The sequence below is a fragment of the Mustela erminea genome, chromosome 3 (assembly GCF_009829155.1).
Source record: "Mustela erminea isolate mMusErm1 chromosome 3, mMusErm1.Pri, whole genome shotgun sequence".
Lineage (NCBI taxonomy): Eukaryota > Metazoa > Chordata > Mammalia > Carnivora > Mustelidae > Mustela > Mustela erminea.
In genome coordinates this window covers 32181135-32206976 of record NC_045616.1, presented here as the reverse complement: position 1 = coordinate 32206976, position 25842 = coordinate 32181135, and the positions used below count along the sequence as shown (strand labels likewise).

Genomic DNA, 25842 nt, shown 5'->3' with positions numbered 1-25842 from the left:
CTTTTAACTAGTTAGCTTCCCTAGTGAATCTAAAATATTATTTCCTTGTAGCTCAATTAATTACACAGAATTAAGTATACCTGTCTTTTTGTTAAGCATTTACATTGTACCAAATATTTTTGTTCTGTATCTTAAACTCCTCGACAACAAGAGTAGCTTATCAATTAGGAGTAAATTCAGAAAACTCCAGGTAACTGCAGCTTAAGGTAGAAATTGATTTCTCTCATGTTAGAAGTCTAGAGAAAGACAACTCTTGTGGGTTCTGCAGCTATGGCTCTGTAGGTCTCAGTGTCAAGGATCCAGATCTTTTCTGTCTGGCTCTAGCATTCTTTTGCATGTGTCCTCGGAGTCCAAAATGGCTGTTTGAAATCACTCATTACATCTGCATTCCATGTGACAGGAAGGGAAGAGCGGGAGGGTATACCTTTTCACTGTTAAATAGACTTGCTGAAGCTCCACGTCACTTTCCCTTACATTGTTTTGGCCGGTCCTCAGTTACAGCCTCCATGTCCTTCAGGAGGACATGTTGATGCTCCAAATGGATTCAGGGTACTTTTACTAAGTATGAGTAACACGTTAGACAGCCCAGTAGCTCTACCACAGACTTTATTAAAGAGTAGGATTCCCATTCCTAGAACAAAACCCATTGAAATATGCCATGTTCCCTATAGGCATCTTTTTGTTTTGTTTTTATATATTTTCCTTAGAACTGTTAGCTGACAACCTGTGTATGACCCATTCCTTCTAATGGTGCCATAGATATTTCCCCTTTCTCTAGTTCGTATGTCCTTATTTATCATCCTCCTGTATTTCTTTCATGACTCCCTACACTTCCACGGCTATGAATGAAAAAAAGAACCCTGAATTTAGTACCATGTTCCAGATGGGGTTGCCCGTTTGTGAGTACTAACTGCTGACCACTTGATAAAAGCATTTAAATGTAGAGAATTGACAAAAGAATGATAAAACAAAGTAAGGATTTCCCAAAAGAGAAAAGCTGATGGGCAGTTTAGTAATCATTATCTGATAGCAAATACCTACTATTCCAAAGAGATAGGTAGGTTGGAGCAATTCTCCGAGAGTTAGCAGCATGTCTAATAGACTCCATGTTAGGCACTGAGATTACAAGAGTGAACACCCATATGGTCTTGTCCTTCCCGGATTTCATAGGCTATTAAAGAAGAAATACTCATATACAATAAATCAAAGTTTGTTATGCTAAGTTCTTTGTTTGAGCTAAAGGCTTAAGGATACAGGGAAGAGGGAAAAATACATCTTCCCTAAAGAGGTTTTTACAGAGGAGGGCATTTGAGCTGGACTCTGAAAGTTGAGTAGCAGTTCAAGTGAAGAGGTAGCCACAAGGTATTCTTTATAAGCAGGCAAAGGAAGAGAAAAGTCATAGAGGAGTGGTAGCATCTGGCAAGTTCAAGGACTGTTGGTTACTTTCTCATTTTACACGATTGCAATATAGAGTTTTTGGTACAGAGGGTACAGATAGACTTGGAAAAATAGGATGGACCATATTTTTTAAAATAATCTATAAATCAGGCTAAGGAATTCAGACTTTTATTGGTAGATAATAGTGATCCAGCAAAGGTTTTTATCAGTGTAATTATATTTTTAAAATAAAATCTGTATCTTACAGATATCTTGATAATTACATTGTGACAGATGGATTGGAGGGAGAAAAAAGTTCAGAAGAAGACAAATTAGAAAGCTATTATAAATTCTCTTTCCTGTCCTTCTGATGTCAGAAATCTACACACAGGGTGCTTGCTGTCATTCCTATGAATAGCTTCTCAGAATAATGTATTCAACCGGTTCTCCATCCAGTCATTTATTTTTCAAATATAAAATGATTATAAAAATACTATTTCAGGGACACCTGGGTGGCTCAGTGGATTAAAGCCTCTGCCTTCGGCTCAGGTCCTGGGATCGAGTCCCGCATTGGGCTCCCTGCTCAGTGGGGACCCTGCTTCCCTTCCTCTCTCTCTGCCTGCTTCTCTGCCTACATGTGATCTGTCTGTCAAATAAATAAATAAAATCTTAAAAAAAAATTACTATTTCAGACTCCTGTCATTGCCATAAACAGGCCCATCTTACAGATAATGCCATCTAATAATGGACGCTTATTTTCCGTTTACTATTTAATTTTCCCGGCAGATACCCACATCATCCTAAAGGCTATGTAACGGGGAAGGAGGAAATTGGTTGACTGAATGTGATCCATATAATCCTTCTGCTATGCTCTACATAGAGGCTCACCAGGAAGCCGTAATTTGCTCTAGGAAAAGGCTGAGAAAGCAGAGAGGAAGCTGGGGGTGGAGGGAGGAAGGATTGAGAGGGGAAAAATAGAAGTGCTCTGTGGACTCTGAAGTGCAAAACGTGTGTGGAATTACTATTATGTAGGCTGAGGCAGGCTTGGAATTCAAAAATAAGTAAGTTTGATGTGTTTAATTACAAGGTCAAGGTCCAAATTATATATAAATAAACATGTATTTCTTCATACATACATATTTCCCAAAGGAAATATGCTAAATTTTACTCAAAGTGGGACTAGAGTTGGGGTCAGGATTTTAAGAATCCACCTGTGTATAATAACACAGAAAACACTGGAGGGCTGAGTTAGGGAAAAACAGATGTCACAGTGACACCAAGGCACAGGAGGTGGATGATCTAGAGCAGAAGAAAGATGCAGAGTTTAAACTCTTAAAAAAAAATCAATAAAATAATATTTCTATTCATCTGTCTTAGAAACAGACTGTTCATAGGCAAGGCTGAAGCCCCTTTGAGGGTCCCTCAGTTCTAGCCTTTCTCCCCACACCCCATGTGAGTACTATCATGGGGTGGTGTGTCTTCTCTGAGAATACTTAGGTGGGGAGGAATCTGCCCATTGATAGAATGAGTTGGAAATGAGAGCCAAGTGCAAGACTGGTGGAAATCCCTGCCATCCTACAGAAAGCATGACTTGCACAAAGACTTTACATTTGACTTAAAAAGCGGTCTGAAGCCCGTATAATTGATGGAGAGGAGAGGTGTGAGCTTGTTTCCTTGCTTGTTGTAAGGATAATTCCATCCCAGGTCAGTTAGCCTCAAGTACACTGGGCCTAGTTTCTACCTTTACTGAAAGGCTTTCTCAGTTACATCTTTTGAGGGAGTGGGTATTTATATTATACCATCTGTCATTTGTCAGGGAATACACAAGTGAAAAGCCACCCATTCAGTTTCATTCATGGAACCTTTGCCCCAGGCTATTAATAACAGAGGGTTCTCCTATAAGTGAATTGCAAAAGAAAAACCACAGATGCTGTGTGTTTAAGCAAATACTCATTATTTCCTGGGAAATGTGCCCAGTTGAAAATAAACTCCAGGCCAGAAAATTAAAATCTGTGATCCAGATAAATGAAATCAATGAGTAGTGCTCTGAAATAACCATGAAGAAATTCCCCACATCTTGTTGCTGGAAAAAGAAATAGGTCTCAAAAAACAGAAAAAACAAACCAACCCCGCCCCCCCAAAATCCATTAGGTCATGGCTCTTGATAAATGGGCCACAGTGTATACAACCAAAATGTCTTGACTGGTTTAGCTATTTAAGGCTTGAAGTCTGTGCTTGTTCACCCTACCCATGTCAATCACAGAAAGGAAGAACAAGCTGTTTGTTAGAGTAGAAAAGAAAACAATATGGTAAAGGGTGAGATAAAAGAGTATTCCTAATACTAATTTCTAATTCATAAGCTCAGTTAATTAAACTATGTATGTTCATATTTCATATTTTTATCTGCCTGTCCAAGTTCCATTTACAGGGTCTAGAAGCTGTTCAGAATTTATTTTCTTTTGGCATTTGCCAGGGTCGCGTAAGAGTGATAATCTTATGTTGCTCCCACATTGTTATGTTTTAAAGAAATAACTTCTTATGTTCACTATACTGAAATTAAAGATAATTCCTCAACAGCCTGGAGTCAAACAGAAGAGACTTGTGTCTGCATGAACAAACACTTATATGACCAATGTAGAAAAATTTAAGTGAAGTAAAAAAAGCAAATCTAATAATCTAAACTATATGCTTTCAGTATAGCTTCATAAAAGCTGTATTTTGTTCACTTCTGGAGGACTAAAGAGCTAAGGTGAAATAAGAGTATTATGTTACATTGGTAATCTAACCACCTAAGGGATGATCTCACTGAGAATTAAGGAAATACCCACAATGATGACTTCCTTTTTATAGTGAATTTAAGAAAAAAACAGAAGAGTACATAGTAAAATATCAATTGCGAATTTATATAATTTATATATAATATAAATTATAATATAAATATAATGCTTGACAGGCTGATGTGTATACATGGGGTTCCTGTGGGGCTAGCTAACCATGGGAAAGAGCAGGAAATGTGAGAGGAAGCAAGCAGAGAACTCTCAGCAGGTGGGTAAAGCGGGTCCAGGTTCATCTCCCTTTTGATACCGTGGCCCTTCTTTCTCCCTAAGATAGACTGTGTCGCCAACCGCCATATGACCACAACACTTGATCCAAATGAACAAACGCCAGGCAAAGGGAAAAAGTGGGGTTAGGGACAGATACAGGAATGGCGAGGAAAGGCCATAGCTCATCTTGTTCTTAACCTTGCAGAGGACAGGGACTCAGCTGGTGGAGTGCAGGCTTATTTTAAGCTATCTTGGAGGTTTTAATTCTAGAGGAAAATGAGCCTCTTGGGGTTTTATATTGGTTTGGTACTGACCTAAACAAAGCGTATTGTGTGGAACTTTAGTTGTGTAGCTATTCAGTCCTTTTTTCATTTAATAAATATTTATTGAGTTCCTACTACGCACCAGGCACTATTCTAGGTGCTAAGATATAGTGATAAAACAAACTAACAAAAGCTCCTCTTTAAGAATGGCATATTTTAGTGGGAGAAGACAAATAATAAAATGAGTGTGTGAGTATATAGAAAGTGGTTATGATTTCTGTGGAGTTGGGAAAGAGGAAAGGAAGTGCTGGGAGCTTGGGCTGCCACAAACAGGCTGATCAAGGAAGGCTTCACTGGAGAAGGGAGCAGAAGAACAGAGACTTGAAAGAGTTAAGGGAGAGAGCAAACCATGTGGAGTCTGTGGAAAGAAACACTCTAAATAGAGGGGACAGAGCACACCAACCCTACAGCAAAAACATGCGTAGGTGTCTGTAGGTCCAGGAAGGAGGCAGTTGGGTGGAATGCAGTGACAAGGGGAGAAAAAATAGGTAGGAGAGAGGACCAAAGAGCTCCAACTGCAAGGATAGAGTTCACATTAACTGAGGTGGGGAGGACCTTGGAAACAAAGGGATTGGGGCTTATTGATTTTGATACTTGATATTTGTATTTGGGGGACTATGAGAGATCCAGGTGGAGGTGACACGTGGGCAGAAGGATATATTTAATGTTCAGGAGCAGGGACATGGCTATTGATATCAATGTGAGCCCTTTCAGCATATAGATGCTGTGCGAAGTCACAAGACTCTCTAGCATCCCCACGGCAGAAAAAGAAACAACCCAAACTAATCCCAAAGCAACGAACGTCCCCATCAGCAGGCCAGAGAGAAGGAACCACATTCATTAATCAAAGAACATCAGATAGTGAAGGAAGCAGCATCATAGGACAGAATTAGGAATTATGAATGGATGCTGTAAGGTACAGATATGGAGCACAATGTACAAGACAAGAGTCTAACATCTGAAGCTGTCAGCAGTAGGAGGGCCTGCCTCTCTGGCTCAGAAATGGCCCCAGAGGCTGACTGACTTGTGTCTCGGGATTCGGGGCCATCAGGAAGGGAAAGGGATGAAGAGTTCTGCTCATCTCTGTATCACCCAGCAGATACATGGTCTGTGGCATTGAAAATATTACATGGTCTGTCTATATGTTTCATATGTGTAAAACTGTGTTGAGGATTATGGCAAGCACTTAATTCAATCTAAGTTAGCTAAATATATTCCAGCCCAAGACGCCTTATAAAATTGAGTCCATAGAGATTGTCACCAACATCATCCTCCCACTTTTCATGTTCCTTTGGTTTAGAAGCAGTGTTTTAATGTGCTGGTCATCCTTGGCTTCTGGGTCCCCCACCATAAATCACTTCCTGTGCTTCCCTCTGTATGAGTGTAAGTGACAACTTCAGGAACAAAACAAGCCGTGCCAGAGAATTCAGAGCTGAGGACTCAGCTCTATTATTACACATGTGAGGGCGGAATGTAGGGGAGAAGCGGTCACAGGAAGGGTGACTGATGACAAGTGGGTAGGAGACTTGCTTAAAATGTATTCTTTGGGCCCTGAACACCCACAAAATGTTCCGTTTTAGAATGTTGTTGCAGAAAGGATATGCATAAAATGAAAATATTTCAAAAGAATTATTAGTGATAATTATCAGTGAGATTCACAGCTCCTTTAGAGAAAAACGTGGTATTTGCCATCCTTAACAGAGTTCAGAGTCCACATCCATCACTTTCTATCTGTATCTCCATATCCAAAAAAGATTCTTGTATGATGTTAATATTAGGATGAGTTGGGTTTATTTACTCACACTCCACCTCCTCCCAAAAATGGAAAAGCAACTTTTCAACAGTTAATACATCTTTGCTGTTCCTGGGCCAGCATTCATCACAACTTTAAAGTGAGCAAGAGGCTCAGTCTGATTAAGATTTGGAACAAATAGTGATTACTCTAAGATGGGAGGGCTCTGTGGGATCATAGAAAAGTGAATGTCATAGAAATGGAACTTTCCCAGGGTAATAAAAATAGGTTGTGTTTATTTTCTCCTCTTCCGAAAGTACTTAGGTGTTCTCAGATATTTGATTTTCTCTTCAGGGTATTATTTAAAAAAATAAAAAGTAAGGTGAGGAAAATAAACAGGCTATCATTCTTCACCCATTTATAAGATTTATATGAAGAGAAATACCACGTAATCCATGTGGCAAGGAAGACTTTTTTAAACAGTTTAAATGAAAAATATTAAGTGCAAGTTGGAGTGACTGATATTTGGGGTATAAAAGATAAGAGCCCAGGAAAATGGAAAAGATGCTTTAGAACATATGTTATACCACTTGGGTTTCAAAGCATCCTTCAGACTTCTTTCTTGGTCTACACTAACATGTCATAGATAACCAAAATGACAGAAGCCCCAAATGTCTCCTCAGTCCTTCTCAACCTTTCACACCATGGAACAGCAGTATGGAACTCTTCTGAGATTTACTGTAGTAAACTGACAAGGCTGCTCCTAGCCAGAGGCAACCCCTTCTGGAAACATTGCAACTGTTTCCCAGTCTGATTCACACCTTCGTTACAACACTTAGCAAACTGCACTAGGACATTGCCTGTCTTCTCTGCTGTCAGAGCATAAACTACACTTGACAGAGCTTAAAATTTTGTTCCCCGTTCTCACCAAATATATGTGACACTGTGACAAAGGACCACACATGCTGCTCATGCTGAGAAGGTACAATGTAGTCTGCCCAGCTGTGGGCACTGCTGCTGCCTATAGGAGCCTGCCCTGCCCGCATTCTCCTCCGGGTTCCTAGCCACGTTCAGAACAATAAGGGGAGAAATTTCCAAACACTGCTCTTCTGCTTCAGATGATCCCTTTTTCTCCTCCTTCTACAGTGCTCACTCCTCAGAGGCAAAGTTTAGAGGGACTTCTAGATGCCATGGACTTTTGTGGTCCCCAGAGAACTCTGGAATTCAAGACAAGCCTCTACAAGTGAAAAGCTATAGGAGTTTTCCCTCAGCTATAGGAGGGGGCCTAATGCTGCAAAGTCAGATTCTGGCTTTAAGATGAAATAGTTTTTCCCTCATATGTTGGGAATCACTAAAACAAAAGCATTGGAGAGAATTTAAAACATACAAACAAAAGCCCTGACCTATTGGAATCTCTGGTCTGGCCTTGAGCTGCCTGGCAGGGACTCATCTCAGTAGGACCTGGCTTTGCACCTCCAGCCACACTGGCTGCCCCAGTTCCTTAAGCCCCCTTGCTCCTGCCCACCACGAAGTCTGTGCCTGCATGCTTGCTCCAGCCAACCCACTTCCCTCTGTCTTTGCTCACCCACTCCCTTTGCCCTCTAACTTGTCCCTCCACCCTCTCCCTTTGCCTGGCTCACTTCTCTAGCCCTTCACATCTCAGTTTAAACTTTGCTTTCTCTACTCACCTTCTCTGATCTTTCTGAGCAGGTAGCCTTCTATTAGAAAGGCCCTCCAAGCACTTCCATTTACCACTTTGCATTTCTTCATGGGTTTTTTGGATCAATGTCTTCCTTCCCCACCCAACTATAAGCTCCATGATGGCAAAGACTTGTCCTCTTGAACTCCCCATTACTACTCCAGCACTACCCAATGCAGTCCGTCATACAGCAGGTATTTAATAAATAGTTGATGATTTGTTTAATGAGTAAATGAATGAACATATGGACTTCATTCACATAGTGTCCCTTGGATTTGTCTTTCTCCAAACAGTCAACAGTAGTTGGAAAGAAGTCTTCGGGTACAGAATGTCACTCTGTAGTTTTAACTCAATAGGTCACGAGGGATTAACAAAATAAAGGTACAGTCAGTGCCCAAAATCATCCCGATGGCTTTAGGAAAAGAGGGGAAACCTAGCATCAGTGGTCCCTATCAGTGTGCTGTAAGACATACCCCATGCTTTTTATGTAGGACCATTCCTAAAACTGGTTACAGTGGATTTATTTAAGAAAATTAAATTCACCCCAGTCTGTAGATGGACCCCCAGGAGCCCCAGTCTCTAGATGTTTTCATGGTACCATGATCTTATCAAAAAGTCAGCACTCTTGAGATCTAAGTGGGATGTTGGTAAATAATTATCACTAAAGTTTGCATTTTTAATATGAATTTTATATTCCATTAAAATTGCTTTTTAAAACGTGAAGTCTGGTATCTTGGCAATTCTAAGACCATTTGCCAAAATCATTCTGTACTGGAGCTTAGAGTATGAAGTGTCCTGGGAGCTCTGTAGCATTTAGCGTTAATGAGCAATGACATGAAGGATAAAAGTTAAGGAAGTGGCAGAAAACTTGGACCCACTTAGAAGACAGCCAGAAAAATCAATAAAGGGTTATCAACTATTCTTAGAAAAGATGATTCTAAATTATTTTAAATACCTTTTTAAAAACTGGATCATACCTTGAAATGATTTTCTCCCCTACTTCATTTTGTTTGTTTGTCTATTTGTTTGTTTGTTTTGGCAATGAGGTGAGAAAAGACAGGAAGGACAGTTGGGAGTGCTTATAGCACCGAAAGGCACACTAGCTGATGTCTTTTCTTGAACTAAGTTGGAAGTAATCAACTATGTTTCACCTTAAGAAAATCACAAATTTATAGAATCCACCACAAGGACATTTGATATCTTGGAGACTTGTAGTACTGGTATGCTGAAGTCTGAAGTTTATTCTAGAAATCTTTGGCACTTGGAAAGGGTTCAGATACATTAAAAAAGTATGTTCTACTGGTCTTAAAGTCAAGGTCATGTTAATGAACAAATATTTAAAGGTTAACTGTGAATGGGACCTGACTGAGTCTAGGTGCTTAGAGTTTGTTTCCCCTAAATTTTGTATTATGATTAGTAAATATTATAAATTCTTTTTTTTTTAAGATTTTTATTTATTTGTCAGATACAGAGGGAGAGAGAGTGAGCTAGCACAGGCAGACAGAGAGGCAGGCAGAGGCACAGGGAGAAGCAGGCTCCCTGCCGAGCAAGGAGCCCGATGTGGGACTCGATCCCAGGACCCTGGGATCATGACCTGAGCCGAAGGCAGCTGCTCAACCAACTGAGCCACCCAGGCGTCCCTATAAATTCTTTTTAAGAGAAACTTATGATGAAGGGCAAAAACATTCTGTACTCCTTTTGTCTCAGTTAACCTCTTAAGGGAAAGTTTAGCTTTTCACTCTAGAAGTTTGCCCACATTGCTGCCTAATAATGCTTTACAAGGTACTGACTTGCCTCTAGAGGTAAAGTTAGACCCAGTGCTAGGAAGGGTCAGATATTGCCACATCGGATAAGAAACCCAGATGCCCCATAAAGTGGATTCAGAAAGAATTTTGTTCTGTGGTAATCACTTCGTTTGGAACCTTAGCCTGGGAGCTATAAAGAATGGCTAGTTTGAATACATTTTATTTCTTTTTGTTGTCTGGTTGCTGTTGCTAGAACTTCTAGCACTATGTTGAACAACAGTGGCAAGAGTGGGCATCCTTGTCATGTTCCTGATCTCAAAGGGAAGGCTGTGAGCTTTTCCCCATTGAGGATGATATTCGCTGTGGGTTTTTCATAGACAGATTTTATTAAGTTGATGGATGTTTCCTCTCTCCTGATACTTTGAAGAGTTTTAATCAGGAAGGGATGCTGTATTTTGTCAAATGCTTTTTCTGTATCAATTGAGAGGACTATGTGGTTCTTCTCTCTTCTCTTATTGATTTGTTCTATCACGTTGATTGATTTGCAAATGTTGAACCACCCTTGCATCCTGGGGATGAGTCCCACCTGGTCATGATGGATAATCTTTTTAATGTACTGTTGGATCCTATTAGCTAGGATCTTGTTGAGAATCTTGGCTTCCATATTCATCAGGGATATTGGTCTGAAATTCTCCTTTTTGATGGGGCTTTGCCTGGTTTAGGGATCAGGGTAATGCTGGCTTCATAAGGAATAACATGGAGGACATTAGGAGAAGGAAAGGAAAAGTGAATTGGAGGAAATCAGAGTGGGAGACAAACCATGAGAGACCGTGGACTCTGAGAAACAAACAGTTTTGGAGGGGAGAGGGGTGGGGCTTGGGTGAGCCCGGTGGTGGGTATTAAGGAGGGCACGTGTTACATGGAGCACTGGGTGTGGTGCATAAATAATGAATCTTGGAACACTGAAAAAAAAAAAAAAGAATGGCCAGAAAAAGCCCCTGGCCTTTGCAACGGCGTGCTAATCTCTGAACAGCACAGAAGGGGAGGGCTCATTGCCCGCACAGGTCCATGCATGTAATAGGCACTCCCGCAGGAAGAATGTGGGAGTGCAGCAGGTTCTGGAAGTAAAGTGCAGGTCCTCTCTTCTTGTGTAAACTATCAGTAATGATTCTTCTACTGATAACGAGGTGGCTAGCCGCTTAAACCTCAGAGTAAACTTAGAAATCAGCTGATCCAACTCACTTAGATTTTAGAGTAAAAACAAGTCCCAGATTATGTCAAAGACTCTCCCCAACATATTTCTGCATGTTTAAATGTCCGTGTGGGACACGATAGCACTCCATGGACAGGAAGACTTGAGTGGGGAAGGACTAACAATAGTACCAAGTGTGCATGTGTTCTCCTGCCTGACTGGAAGACCTCAGCCCCGTAGACAATTGCAGCTGCCCTCCTGACAGTGGTGGTCTAACCCGAGTTTCCTTTGAACTCTCATGAGCAAAGCATTTGCAAGTGGGAGTTCAGTGTTGGGGCCCAAAGGAACCAGATATGGGGCCAGATTGCCATGGAAAAGAAAGGCTAACCCAAAAGAACGAACAGTGTTGTCAATGAGTGTGCCTTTTCTTCATTATGCTAATTAAATCCTAAGAGGGAGAATTTCTAGGAATAATGTGTCTATAGATGAGAAGAACTTCTTAACCCATGATGCTATGCTTTAGAGGGTCCATCTTGCTGCGTGGCTGCTGGTATGCTACACTGCACGCTCATTTCACTGTATGGGCTCTTCATCTCCTGTATTTTATGTAACACAACTTTTACAGGGAAGAGAAGATCCTGATTGCAAAAGGATAGGGAGATGCAGGGACAGTATGGGAAGCCGTCGGTGGAAAATCCACTGTGCTCCTTCTAAGTTACATCCAAAGTCCCAGGAGAATAGCTTCCTTCCAGAGCTCACTTTAACAGTCTACACTGAATATGACATGTCCAGCCTGTGTAGACAGGAATCCAGCTCCCTTGCTCTCCTGCTTCCAGCTGGAAGGAGGAATGTGATGCCCCCATCCCCAAAGCCTCCCTTAGGGAGTCCTGAGCATTCATCAGTCAGCTCCTAGCTCGGGGACCCCACTGACATTTACAGCACTTCTGTTCAAAATAGAAAAAGGCCACTCTGGGCTACAGGTCTGAGCCTTATTTTTTTTTTTCTTCCTTGTTAGGCAAACATAACACCTCCAATTCTCTGTGCAAACGATTGGCCCCACTTAACTCTCCATTTTCACAGCTCCAACATAAGTACCAACAGAAAAGATCTCATCATTCTATACTACAGGGCCCTTTCATGGCTGAGAAGACCTTCCACTTTCACAGTGAGCAGGGCTAATAGGAGCAGGTTCGTTGTGCACAGAGAAGACCCCTTCCTTCATGCATAATCCCAAACTGACTGGGGACAGCTGCGCTCAGGTGACCTACATGTAGTTCTCAGTGCTAGGGCATGTATCAGGGCCCCTTCCAACTCTTCTTCCAGCCTCCCAGCACTTGAGGCTTCTCAGTGCTTCCCACCCCATCCACCCTGCTCCCTGCCCTGCACACGGTCAGATATACACATGCATGGATGTCCCTGCTCCGAGCAGATCTAGATCTCAAGGTAGAATCACTGTGCCTTTTCCCCCTTACTCTGCGGAACTTGTCTTTGTTTTCTGCCTACAAATCTCCTTTTGAAGAAAGGAATCTTTTACAGCAGATCTGTCTGGTTGGAACGATGCTTCAGTGTAGACTATCAAAGTTAATAGCTTTATATTTATGCACCCCAAACACAAAAAGACTTGACTTTTTCCCATTAAAATAGATGTTAAGAATTTGTAGTCTCATACTTTGGTTTGGGGGGACAAAACTGATTACAAAACTATTTCTGAACTTTCTGTTAATTAATTTCTTACCTGTTGCTTGTTTTGGGGATGTAAAATTTAAATTTAAAGTCGGATTTAACACAATATTCATTCTTTCTGCAGCACCTGAAATTCTTAGAGGCTGCGCCTATGGACCTGAGGTGGACATGTGGTCTGTAGGAATAATCACCTACATCTTGTAAGTGAAGAAAAGCAATCTCTATGGGTACTATTTGCCTTTGCTGTAATATTTCTTAGGTACTTAGAGGCCTCATAAAAAGCAAGATTACTTTAGACTTTTGTGATTTTCTACAGCATACTAAACGTAGTTAGTGGTAGACTTTTCTGAAAACAAGCATCGCATTTTCTTCTCTGATTTTCCTGGGGCCAGACTGTCTGTCCACGGCTTTTCTGCGCCTCATTCTACAGGGCAATGTATAGCAGATTTGGGGAACAATTCCCTAATTGATGTTAAGAAGAAATGGGAAACTCAGGTCCATCTATTAAACTTGCCCTTGTTTTACTTATTTATGTCTCATCAAAATACAGTATGAATCCTTTTTAAAGGGCAAATGGCTCTTTAATCTCCTAAGCAATTCCAGACAGGGACATTTCTTGTTAGCAGTGCTTTTAATGCAGTTTGGCTATCAGTTTTGTTTTCTGTCTCTGTTAGGTCCTCAAGGACCTTGAGTTTAATACCCTAAACTCAGAGAAGCTGAATTTCTCTGATAAAAACCACACACACACACACAACCAAAACAACTAAATCTCACATTTTCTGGTTTCCCAAACTCCATTCCTGAGCTTCTGTCTGCTAATAACAAAGGGGTTTCAGGCAGTTTGCCAAGGAGATGGTAGAAGAGCAGAGGAGCATGAAGGAAAGCAAGGAGTGAGGGTGTGTGAGAAGACTGCTGAAGAGCAGCCACAGAAGCAAGATATACATGAGTTCCAGAGTTTAATTCAAAACAAGTAGCTTTGGCTGCCATTTGGAGGACACTGCACAGTTGCCTGTTGGAACCTGTAACATTCAGATCTTTTACAAAGAGATTTTATAGGGTATAAAAAGTGTAGTTGCTGGGGGGAGGGGGGTTGGGAGAAGGGATGGGGTTATGGACATTGGGGAGGGTATGTGCTTTGGTGAGTGCTGTGAAGTGTGTAAACCTGGTGATTCACAGACCTGTACCCCTGGGGATAAAAATATATGTTTATAAAAAATTAAAAATTAAAAAAAAAAAAAGTGTATTAATCGGGCAGGCAGGGTGGCTTCAACAACAGGCTTGTATTCATCACAGTTCCAGGCATTGGAAGTCTGAGGTCAGGGCGCCAGTCCTGGGGAGAGCTCTCTTCCTGGCTTGCAGACATCTGCCTTCTTACTCTTTACCCACATGGCAGAGAAAAAAAATGTGAGCTCTTTGGCATCTCTTCTTTTAAGGACACTAATCCCATCATAAAGCTGCACGCCCCGCCGCCCCCCCCCCCCCCCCCCCCCCCCGCCCACGACCAAATCAACCTTAGTTACCTCCCAAAGGCTTCATCTCCAAATAGCATCAGGTAAGGACTTCTCATCATAGGAATTTCAGGGAGACACAATTCAGTCCGTAACAGAAAGAGGTTTTGGATTTTTTGTTTGTTTGTTTAATTTAATAGCGATCTTAAAAAGTGCAGTGTCTAGGTAATAAGAGCTAGAAGGAAGGTAAGGAGGGTACCCTCAGACAAATTCGTAAACTCTGAGTTTACCTGGGTATATTCAGTCATCTGTAGCCAAGACAAAAAGGTTTAACAAGCAACCCAGTAAATAGCCATCTGCTATGATGTAATGTCAAAAGATAGATTCGGTATTGAATTCCTTGTGGATCCAAAATATACTAGAGCTTGAAAAGCATTTGGAGAGGTAGACAACCATGTTTTTTCTTATGAAAGGGCAAAACTGTTAGGTAATGTATTTGCCTTATTAAGTGCTTAATTCATTAAAATGAATTCCTGGGGCCACATCATAGAATTCCTTCAGCTTACATTTGAGATCACTTTTAGTCTGGGAAGAAAATGTTGGCTCCTGAGTTAGGTAGGTGACATATCATACTAAATGACATTAAATGAAAAATTGCACTATGCAAATAACAAATCAGATTTGCCCCTAAAATGTTATTGTGCCCAACCAGTTGCAATTTCATGCTGAAATGTGATGGGGGGTGGGGGTAAAGCATTAAGGATGTACAAGAACTTAGAGAGACGGAGAAATGACATCACATTCACCCTGAGAACCTGAAATATGGAATGAATAAAATTCCATGATGTGGTCACTGACCAGGGAAAATGAAGAGAAAAAAATATAATTGTTGGAGAAACATCTTATCATAGCCCTGAAAATAATTTTAAAAGTCTTTCAAGGTTCTGGGGCTCCTGGGTGGCTCAGCTGGTTAAGCATCTGACTCTTGATCTCAGCCGAGGTCTTGATCTCTGGGTCGTGAGTTCAGGGCTCACGCTGGGCTCCATGCTGGATAGGGAGCCTACTTTAAAAAAAAAAAAAAAAAAAAGTCAAGGTCCTTTTCCCTGGTTCACATAAGGTCACTAAGTTAATAGTTGTTGGTTCAAAGTCCACAGTGGTAGCTCTCAAATGAAAATACATTATCAGCGTTGCTTACAACTAATGTCCTTTAGTGTGGCCTCACTTCTGTCAGCTCCTAAGCCCAGGGTTGTTTTCTCTAATCTGTAGTTTATTAACAACTGATGAAGTCCACCTGGCAAGGTTCACTGGGACACTTCTCCAAGATCGTGCCATTGGACCTATACATCTCCTTTACTATTATTAAAAGTTCCATAAGGCTATTTTGTGCTATGACCTTGCTATTTCTACGTATGACAATAGACTGGGAATGAAAGCCATTTTGTTGTTTCTCACAGAAATTCTGACCCCTCTACCTTTTACACCTAAACCCTTTGTACCTACAGACAAAAGCAACTACTATAATGCTCAGGTCAGAATCAGAATCAGTAACATCAAAGATTCAAACTCTCTCTTTCAGCTTTCAACACCACAGTTCTGCCTAGTGGCTTAAAGGTCCCCTTATTATACATTCACTCTTTAGGCCTGTATAATCCTACTATCCTCCTAAACTATCATTGTCTTTATTCAAATATTTCCATGTCTGAAGGCTTTTTGCATGGTGTATATGTGTGTGTGTTGCTCTGTGTCACATTTCTTCTATTTTTGGCATTTCAGGCTGACATGATATGAGCTTACTTCCATCACAGTGCACACATCCACAGGCATGTTTGAGAAGTGAGAATGGCATCTGAGTACCTTCTGAACTGTCATGTTTCTTTCTAGATTTCCAGAAGGAGAAACATAAGAGTTTTCTTAAACTAAGCCTGGAACATTGGCTAATTCCTCCACAACTAACCAAGAATAAGCTATACTTTTCTAGTGTTGTGGATGGCACAGGAATGGCCAAGTAAGGCTGAGCTACCTCCTTGTCGAGGTGTGGACATGGGCTCCTTTCTATCCTTATGTGGCAGCAGGATTCTCTGTGTAGACTGCTGCAGTGGACAGGGGGACTCACTAGTCTGAGACTCAGCACTGCTAAACCCTATCTTTTCTTGGCTGGCTCTAGAATATTTAAAAAAGACAAAGACTCTCCCAACAGGACGTTCCCTGAGCAAAGGATGTAAGAAAATGCTTCTGTCTAGAAACCCACTATATTAGAATACATTCAAACATTTCATGCTCTGTTCCAACCTGACCAGCTTGAAGGAAGAATTTAAGAGAATGTTTTGGTTTTTTTTTTTTTTTCGTGTTCATTCTTTTCCCTTTATTTTTTGTCCAGTACAACACATGCCCTGGTAGGGATTTCTTTTTTATGGTCTCCTTTTGATCCCTAGTGATTTCAGAACCTGTATGTACCTGTCTGTAAACAGTGGAGGCTTTGGTGGGCCCCGAACAGCAATTCACTTTTCCTCTCTCCCTTTAGGATGCCAGAGATGATTCTCTAGTTCTCTTCTCCCACTTTCCCCATTCATTTGTAGGCTGACCCCCTACTAGAAAATGAAGGTGAACGTGGGTCTTTAAGACAGAAGTGAGGGTCTCACGTGAGGCTGCGCTGACCCTAGCTACTCATCTCTGTTGGCCGTGTGTGTGTTTACTGTGTCAAGTTTTAAAAGACCATTTCCTGACTACAGTCTAACTTCCTGTCTTTGTTCACTCTGAAATTCAAACTGGAGTGGGATGGAAATCTAATATTTGACTCATTTCTGTGGAGGAGTTCAGTGAATAGGGTTGAGTAAAAATGACTGAAAAATCTTTTCTGTCTACCTCTTAATCTCTTTACCCTCAAAAACTCCTCTAATTCTTGGGTGCCTGGGTGGCTCAGTCAGTTAAGTGTCTGCTTTTGGCTCAGGTCATGACCCTGGGGTCCTGGGATGGAGCCCCAAGTCCTCAGGCTCCCTGCTCATTGGGGAGCCTGCTTCTCTCTCTCACTCTGCCCCTTCCCCTGTTCATGCCGTCTCTCTCACAAAAAATCAATCAATCAATCAATCAACCCTTTAAAATCTCAAAAAGAAAATTCTGATTCTTCCACTTCCTAGTAAATTGGAATTCTAGTCAATCTGTCTTCTCAATTCCTGGTTAAAAAAATTCCACAGCAAGTCATTAGTATGTAATGTTAGCTGTTATAATAATGTTAGCGATTATCTTTATTGTTGTTTTGTGTCATAATTATTGATGTTATTATAAACTCTTTGTAGAAATTATTTTTAATTTAATTTTTTCAGTGTTCCAAGATTCATTGTTTATGCACCACACCCAGTGCTCCATGCAATACCTGCCCTCCTTAATACTCACCACCAGGCTCTCTCAACCCCCAACCCCCTCCCCTCCAAAAACCTCAGTTTGTTTCTCAAAGTCCCCAATCTCTCATGATTTGTTTCCCCCTCCGATTTCCCCCAACTCACTTCTCCTCTACTTCACCCAATGTCCTCCTTTGTAGAAATTCTTAATCAGTTTGGTATCTGTTTTTACTTCCAGAGGACATGATTGTGTATTTATACAGTCAAAAGTGATTTATAACAAGGCAGTTACATACTTGTACTACGTAGACTTGCAGTCATAACAGAAAGCTTGGAAAGGGCAGTCTGGAATTTCTGCAAAAATTTGATGAAATATATTTAGGCTTCTAAAGACATTTTGTTCTCTATCTTTTGTCCTTCTAGACTTTGTGGATTTGAACCATTCTATGATGAAAGAGGTGATCAGTTCATGTTCAGGAGAATTCTGAATTGTGAATATTACTTTATCTCCCCCTGGTGGGATGAGGTATCTCTAAATGCCAAGGACCTGGTAAGTGAGACCAAAACAAAATGAAGTAAAATCTTCACATTCTTCTTCTTCTTTTTTCTTTTTTTTTAAGACTTTATTTATTTGACACAGAGATCATAAGTAGGCAGAGAGGCAGGCAGAGAGAGAGGAGGAAGCAGGCTCCCTGCTGAGCAGAGAGCCCAATGTGGGGCTCGATCCCAGGACCCTGAGATCATGACCTGAGCCAAAGGCAGAGGCCCAACCCACTGAGCCACAGGTGCCCCTTCACATTCATTTTTAACTAGTTAATGGGCAGTGTCCTTTTTAAAATTTTCCCCTCTTAATAATTGCATTTTTAATAAAACAATGTACATAATATATTTTTCTTGTAGATAATGAAAAACAGATATGCTTAACTCATCACTTGCTGAATTATCACAATTAAAAATTATTGCATTGTTAATTAGTGAGATTTTACCACCTAGTCAATGTAAAACCTTGCTTTTGAAGTCAGTTGTACTGGGTAAATTCAGGCATAATTTGGAATTCCATTTTAACATGGCTTGCCTAGATTACCTAGATTTGATTATACAAACTTGCTGAAATATCCCAATAACAGCACAAGTCCCTTACACGCCTTGCTGGCATCATAAACAAGTTACACTCTACTGATAATTTATTTTGTTTGGTTTTTTGTTTGTGTTATTTGGGTCCTTGCTTAAGCTAATATTGAAGTTTATTTGCATAAACGAATGACCTACATTCTGGGGAGATGGCCCACCTGTTCTAAAATAAAGGGTATACTAGCACGAGATGAAAGCATTAACCGTCATTCTTCTAGAGAAAAGCCACACAGAAATAGCTAAGAGTTGACTTTTGAACCACAGAAGGCTAGCTCTCAAAGGGATCTTATCAGTCATTTAGTCTTCCCTTCATTTAAAGTTGAGGGTGCTGGGGGCACCTGGGTCACTCAGTCAGTTAAGGTCACTAAGCTGGCTCAGGTCATGATCTCAGGGTTCTGGGATCTAGCACCACATCTTCAGGCTCCCTGCTCAGCTTGTGCTGTGCTCTCTCTCTCTCTCTTAAATAAATAAGTTAAAAAACAAACAAACAAAAAAAAACACAACCAGACTTGAGGGTGCTGAAACCCAGAGAGGTGAAATGATTGTCCAAAGTCACACAGCTTCCCAGCAGAATGAATGATCCAGGTTTCTAGGATCTTTTCTTAGAAAAGATCCTAGACGTTTGGAGGGAAAAGGAGAATTCTGAATTCTGCTCTTTTCCCTCCAAACATTTCTTCCTTCCCATCCATGTTCTTTCGTGGAACAAACCCCTGTAGACCATGACTTTGCAGTATAGCCAGGCAGAGAGGCGATGTGTGCGATGTGTGCAGACATCCTCCCAACTTCCCCCTCAAGTCAGGCCCCACACTCCTAAACACCTCTTGAATCCACCCGCTTCCCTCCACTCCACCACCACTGCCCCCGTCAGCCCTGGCCTCTCCTGCAGGACCACTGCCAGAACCTCCCCTGTGGCCCTCCTGCCTCCGCGGCAAGTTTAGGTACATTCTCCACACAGGATTCAGAGGAAGGGCCTAATAAATAAATCACCTCCTGTCACTCTCCTGCTTTGAGGCTCTTAGGATAAAATCCAAAATCTGTAATCAGATATACACAGCACCACCTGGTCGGGTTGAGAGTCCACTGCCCTGCCCATGCTGCCCATTTCACAACGCTGTCCTCTGGTGCACTTCACTCCAGGGCACCAGACCAACCCAGCCCTCATCAGGATAGCTCAGGGTGTGGGCCACTACTCCTTCCTCTGCTTTGTACTGTTCTTCCCTCCTTCCTTCCTCCCTCTCCCTTCCCACCATCTCTCTCTCTCTCTCTCTCTCTCTCTCTCACACACACACACACACACCCCTCTTGCATGGGTAAGTCTTATTTATGAGCCCTAGTTGCCATGTGACATCCTCCAGGTGGCCTTGTCTGCCTACCTTCAGCAGTTCCTCCTTCCCACAACTGCTTTGTTCCTTCTGTCACATTGTTCTGTTGCCCGCTAGCCTTCTCTTTAATGGTTGCGACTTATATTTACTTGTGGAAAGAGCTTCCTTAGCTAGATTTTAAGTTCTGGTAGAGGTCAAGGCATGTGCACCCAGATCTTAGTACTGTTTGGGCATATAGTACAGACTCAATAATTTTTTTTTTAATGAAACGATGAATCAGGAAGTAGACCATGGATTTTTTAAGGTCTGACACAACTGGATTCAAGGACCCTCTTCCTCATAACCTAGAGGTGTGACCTGGGCCTTGTTATCTATTCTCTCTACTTTAGTTTTCTTTTCTAAGATTTTATTTCATTTATCTGACAGAGACAGCAGCACAGGGAATACAAGCAGGGGGAGTGGGAGAGGGAGAAGCAGGCTTCTCTCAGAGCAGGGAGCCTGATGCGGGGCTCGATTCCAGGATGCTGGGATCATGATCTGAGCCGAAGACAGAGGCTTAACAACTGAGCCACCCAGACACCCCTAGTTTTCTGTTCTGGGATGATCCCAGTACCTTTCTCTAGATTGTTGGGAGACTTAGGGGCTATAATGCAGGTTAACTGACTACTACCAACTCACACCCTAACAGTTCTTTATGCAACCTGCCTGCCTTGTCTTTTCATCGCCAATAAAACCTAAATGGGTAAGAGGGTTAGCTTTGATATTCCTTCATTCATCTAAATCCTACCTTTGGGCTAAAAAGTTTGTAAGACTTCAGCATTAAAGGAATCCTTGAGTACCACAGATGTGTTCTTATCAGCAGCACCCGCATCCATTCTGAAATCACCAGGGGAACAGTGCCCATGAGTGATGGGGTCAGGTTGTAAGGGGGCTGTAGGATCATGGCAAGGCTTTCGGGTTGAATCTTGGCAAGGTCACTGGGGCTCTCAGACCTTCAGTGAGTTTAACAGTTCAGTGCATGGATCTCTTCAAATGTAAAGATTAACACTGACAGATGGGAATTTGGGGGCACTTACTGACTTTCAGTAAATTCTTTGTATTTTCAGGAGGAGGAGGATGGTAATGATAAGGATGATTAGAAAATGGGAGGGAAAGATCTCATTGTGAATTGTTGTCAAGGATTAGTTACCATTTATACAAAATTACTTGGACAGTTTCCCACAGGTGACAGCTATGACTGCAATCATATTTTTATTTACTGCCGTGCATTCATTTTCCTTAATCACCTGTACCTCACACCACCTCCTCTCAGATTTTTAGCCTAAGCAGCCTCACATCTCTGTCCTCTACAAATTCTTCTCTACCCCAAATATACACTTCTTCGCAACTTTTGCAGAAAAGAAGTAAGAGGAGAACCAGATATCTGTTCTTCATTTGATTTACTGCCTGATTGCAGTAGCCTGCATTCAGTTCTTCTTAGCTGAACAGAGTTAGAAAAGACCTCGGGCCTTACATCCCCCGAAGCCCCCATTTGCCCCATGGGCAGATGAAGACCAGAGGGTGGACTGACCTTAGAGGCACTGCCGTGTTGCAGCCACAAAATGAGCTCTGAGGTAAGACCGATCTTGATTGGAATAGAACTTCCACCAGTTACAAGCTATCTGGCCTCAGTTAAGGCACAGAATCTTTCTGAACTTCCTTCCATCCCTCATTTATGAATTAGAGCTACTAGTTCCAAGTTGATAAGGTTATGGGAAGAATTACACAAGTTTTTAAAGATTTTCATATGTATGTAAGAATGTATTTACAAAGGAATGAGGTGGAGAAAAGAACATATAAGAAAAAGGCCTAGGAGAATGTTCACGGGCTCTCGATTCATATGTCGGTCTTTGTCCAGAGTTACAAAAGTGGGTAAGAGATGTAACGAGGGCTTGAACATGCCTCCTAACTTTAAGCAGTTTCTACCTCATTCCATGTCACCCTGTCTGAGCCCAGGGCCAGGGATTATTTTGTTGGTTGATCTTCCTGGCTGTTTATTATCTGCTCATTCTCAGAATGGTCTGCTATGGGTTGAATTTAGTACTTTAAACAAATCATGTCCCTAAACCCCAGATAGCACTTTGCTTATTCCTTCAAAACCTTCAAGATATTAGAAGGAATTTTATCACGGAATCATGGGATAAGCATAAAGACTGATATTATCCCTTTGTTACTATCTAATCCACACAGATGGGGTACCTGGGTGGCTCATTCAGTTAAGCTGCCTTTGGCTCAGGTCATGATACCAGAGTCTGGGATTGAGGTCTTCATCGGGCTCCCTGCTCAGCCGGTAGCCTTCTTCTCCCTCTGCCTGCTACTCTCTCTCTCTTTCTCATAAATAAATAAATTTTTTTTAAAAAAATCCCAACAGAAAGCATGATGAATGCACGATTCCATCTCCATTGCTATCCATCCAAAGTTCTGAATTCTAAGTGGTGCTAAGTGCAGCCTAGAATTATTCAGATGCTGGCTCTCCTTCAAAGACCTTCCAGTCCACAGGCAACCAAGAACCTGTTTCTTTGACCTCTCTTGGAAGTTGCCTGCCTGCCTGGCCTCTCAGGTGGCACAAGCCACTGTCTCTCAGACCTCCTCAACCACTGCTCCCTGAAATTCTCCTCACAGTGACCACTGAAAAGCTTTTTTTTTTTTTTTTAAATGTATAGTTAGTGGTACTGCTAGGAAAATAGAATAAAACCTAAATGCTCACAGGCTGAGAGGCAAGCCTGGGTCACCATAAGAATCTCCCTAAGAAATGGTTCTTTATAATTTCAGGTCAGAAAACTAATTGTTCTGGATCCTAAGAAACGCCTGACTACCTTCCAAGCTCTCCAGCATCCATGGGTCACAGGTAAAGCTGCCAATTTTGTACACATGGATACTGCTCAAAAGAAGCTCCAAGAATTCAATGCCCGGCGCAAGCTCAAGGTAAGATAGGTTTTGTTTTGTGTTTTTTCTTTGTTACTCTCTTTCTTAGCTTGAACTATTAAAGATAATTCCACTATTCTTCATCTAATAATATTATTCATCTCCTGTAGTACCAGGAAAAATCTTGCCTTGAAATCCCAGCAATACTTGTGTAAAGCCACTGACAGTCATGTTATTCTCTCGTAAGAGTTCATTGTTAATAAAGGGAAATGCGTTGTAGGTTGAGAATTACTCATCAAATATATAATCACTGCTTCTCATTTAATTAAGACTGTACTGCTTCAACAGCATTGCTCAGGAAACTGATACTCATTTTGAAAGTTGCCTTCTTTCTAAATAAGTGGAAATTGAGAAACTTTTTAAAAAACTGTATCTTGTAATATAAATAAATTCCCATACTTGGTAAAATTAAAATGCAATTGACCTTTGAACAATGCTGGGGTCAGGGGCACCAATTACTCAACACAGTTGATCTATGTATGGCTTTTGACTCCCCAAACACCTAATCACTAATAGCCTACTGTTGATTGGAAGCCGTTACCAATAGCAGTCAATTAACACATATTTTGGATATTATATATATTATGTGCTGTATTCTTACAATAACACCTAATTTTTTCTTAGTGTTTTGGGTATTTCTAGGCTGCACACTTTGTAAGTTTTTTCAAATTGTTACAGATCTCCAAAAAATTTTTCAGTGTGTCTGTTGAAAAAAATCTGCACATAAGTAGACCCTTGCAGTTCAGACCCATGTTGTTCAAAGGGCATCTGTAATTCACATGATGTAGATATATAAGATATATCTAAAATATAATTCTTATGATATATCCAAAATATATCTTTGTATAGTATATATATGGAATATATATTAGATGGGTTTCTCTTAATAATGGTGTTTAGGACTTACTATATCTGCAGAGGATTTCAGAGAACAGATGAGGGTCAAAAATAATATTCTATTTAGCCACCACTTATAGGCTGATAAAGACTAAATAAACCTTAAATGTTGTGCGATCAAACTGCTTTGAAATACCTTGGATTAAATAACCTTGACATAACCCAGGACTTCTCAAACAAACTTGACTGTGGAATTCTTTTGTTGTGTAATACTAGTGTTCCATGAAAACACTTTGGGAAACGAAGTCCAAAATATTTGAAAACAAGTGTAAGCTTTCACTTGTCCAGATGATTAAATACAGTAGGCCTGAAATTAAAAAGATTTTGCTGTTCATTCTTCAGAGAAGTTTCCATTCAACCACCTTGGAATATATTTTGAAAATATAAAACAGATAAAACAAACTCCCTAAATGCAAAGGTGAGATTGAGCTCTGAGTCAAGATTTTAAGTGGAAGTAACACCTGACACTTTTCTATTTCTCATCAGGCAGCAGTGAAGGCCGTAGTGGCCTCTTCCCGGCTGGGGAGCGCCAGCAGCAGCCACAGCGGCATCCAAGAGAGCCAGAAGGCTAGCCAAGCATCATCTCTGACCCAGGATGGCAGTGAAGATGTTAAAGCTGTTTTGGAAGGAGAGGAAGTTCAAGGAGGTGGGGCCCAAGTGGCAGCTGAGGGGGCAGAGGCTGAGCTGATGAAGGTACAGGCCATAGAGGAAGTAAAAGATGCTGATTGCAATGCTACCAACATGGTGCCCAAGGCACTAGAGGATAGGATAGAGGTGGCTGACCTGGAAATAGAGGAGGGCTTAGCAGAGGAGAAGCTGAAGACCACGGAGGAAGCAGCAGCCCCCAAAGAGGGGCAAGAAAACCCAGCTCTGGGATTTGGAGCTCAGCAAAATGATGTGATCCTGCCAGAGTACTGATCTGGTTTCTTCTCAATCTAGAAGTCAAATTCTGGCATCTTATGCATTTTGTCCTTCAACAAGGAAGGTGTGGAAGCATGATATGCACTATAGTGATTCTGTTTTTTGAGGTGCAAAAAAAAAATACATATCTATCAGTTGGTAATCCTAAATTCATGCATGTGACTGCTTTATGAAAAAATAGTGTCTTCTATGGTATGCAATGGATACCTAATGCCGAGGAGTTAAATTTGAAATCACAAGTAAACACAACATAACATTTAAAAACATACATGTTCAGGGACCAGTAGCACACATTTAAGTAACTAGTAAATTGTTATTGCTTTGAAAACCTAGTCATCATACATCCTTTAGATTTCTTCATAAAGCAGTAATTCCTTTCGACTCTTGCTTCACTAATATTAGGTAGTGCTCTAAGATGTGTTCCCATTACATTCACGATATCATACTTTTCAATGTGCTCAAACTGTCCAATGTGTTCAAACTGTTTACACAGAGAGGGTTACAGGCTACAGTTTTATGATACGTACAAAAAAAATAAATCCCCACTTACAATGGTAAGAAATTGAAGCATACTTAAGGGTCATGAAACAGAATGCACTTAGAGCTTATGTAGAGAATACTTTCTTATTTTGTCCTTATTTATACATACTATATTATGAATAACCAAAAACGTCCTATCACAAATTCCTGCCATTTTACAATCCTGGAGAAGGTATTTTACAAACTCCTGCTGAGGAATGTATTCCTTCCTTTTCCTGCTAATGGCAGTTTCTTTCTCATGGAGAACAATTAAGGTGGGCTATGGAAATTGAGGGAAGAAGAGGGGCTAAGACCTGAACTTACACTCACAAAAGTTGACTGCTTGTCATTTTTATAAAATTGGATTTACTCATGAGTTTGTACAACTTTAAAGACAGTGACAGTTTTATGGATAAACTCTACAATTATCACGTTTCAAATATTCAGAAAAATCTACCCCACAGGCTGGTGTCCTATGTCTGAATAGAGTGAGAATAATATTCCATTATA

The 25842-nt window shown here is 41.0% G+C and overlaps 1 protein-coding gene across 8 annotated transcripts in view; it reads left to right on the top strand.

Moving 5' to 3' along the window:
* CAMK4 (calcium/calmodulin dependent protein kinase IV) overlaps positions 1-25842 on the top strand; it is a 239537-nt gene that overhangs the window by 196461 nt on the left and 17234 nt on the right. For 6 of the 8 annotated variants that reach the window (XM_032335566.1, XM_032335561.1, XM_032335565.1 and 3 more), the window contains 4 exons: positions 12920-12995; positions 18002-18128; positions 22843-22995; positions 24379-25339. In XM_032335566.1, coding sequence (XP_032191457.1) covers positions 12920-12995; positions 18002-18128; positions 22843-22995; positions 24379-24810 — 788 coding nt within the window. In that variant the 3' untranslated portion in view covers positions 24811-25339. Of the gene's footprint in view, positions 1-12919; positions 12996-18001; positions 18129-22842; positions 22996-24378; positions 25340-25842 lie in introns of those variants that run through there. The other 2 variants (XM_032335564.1, XM_032335563.1) reach the window with 1 other exon arrangement.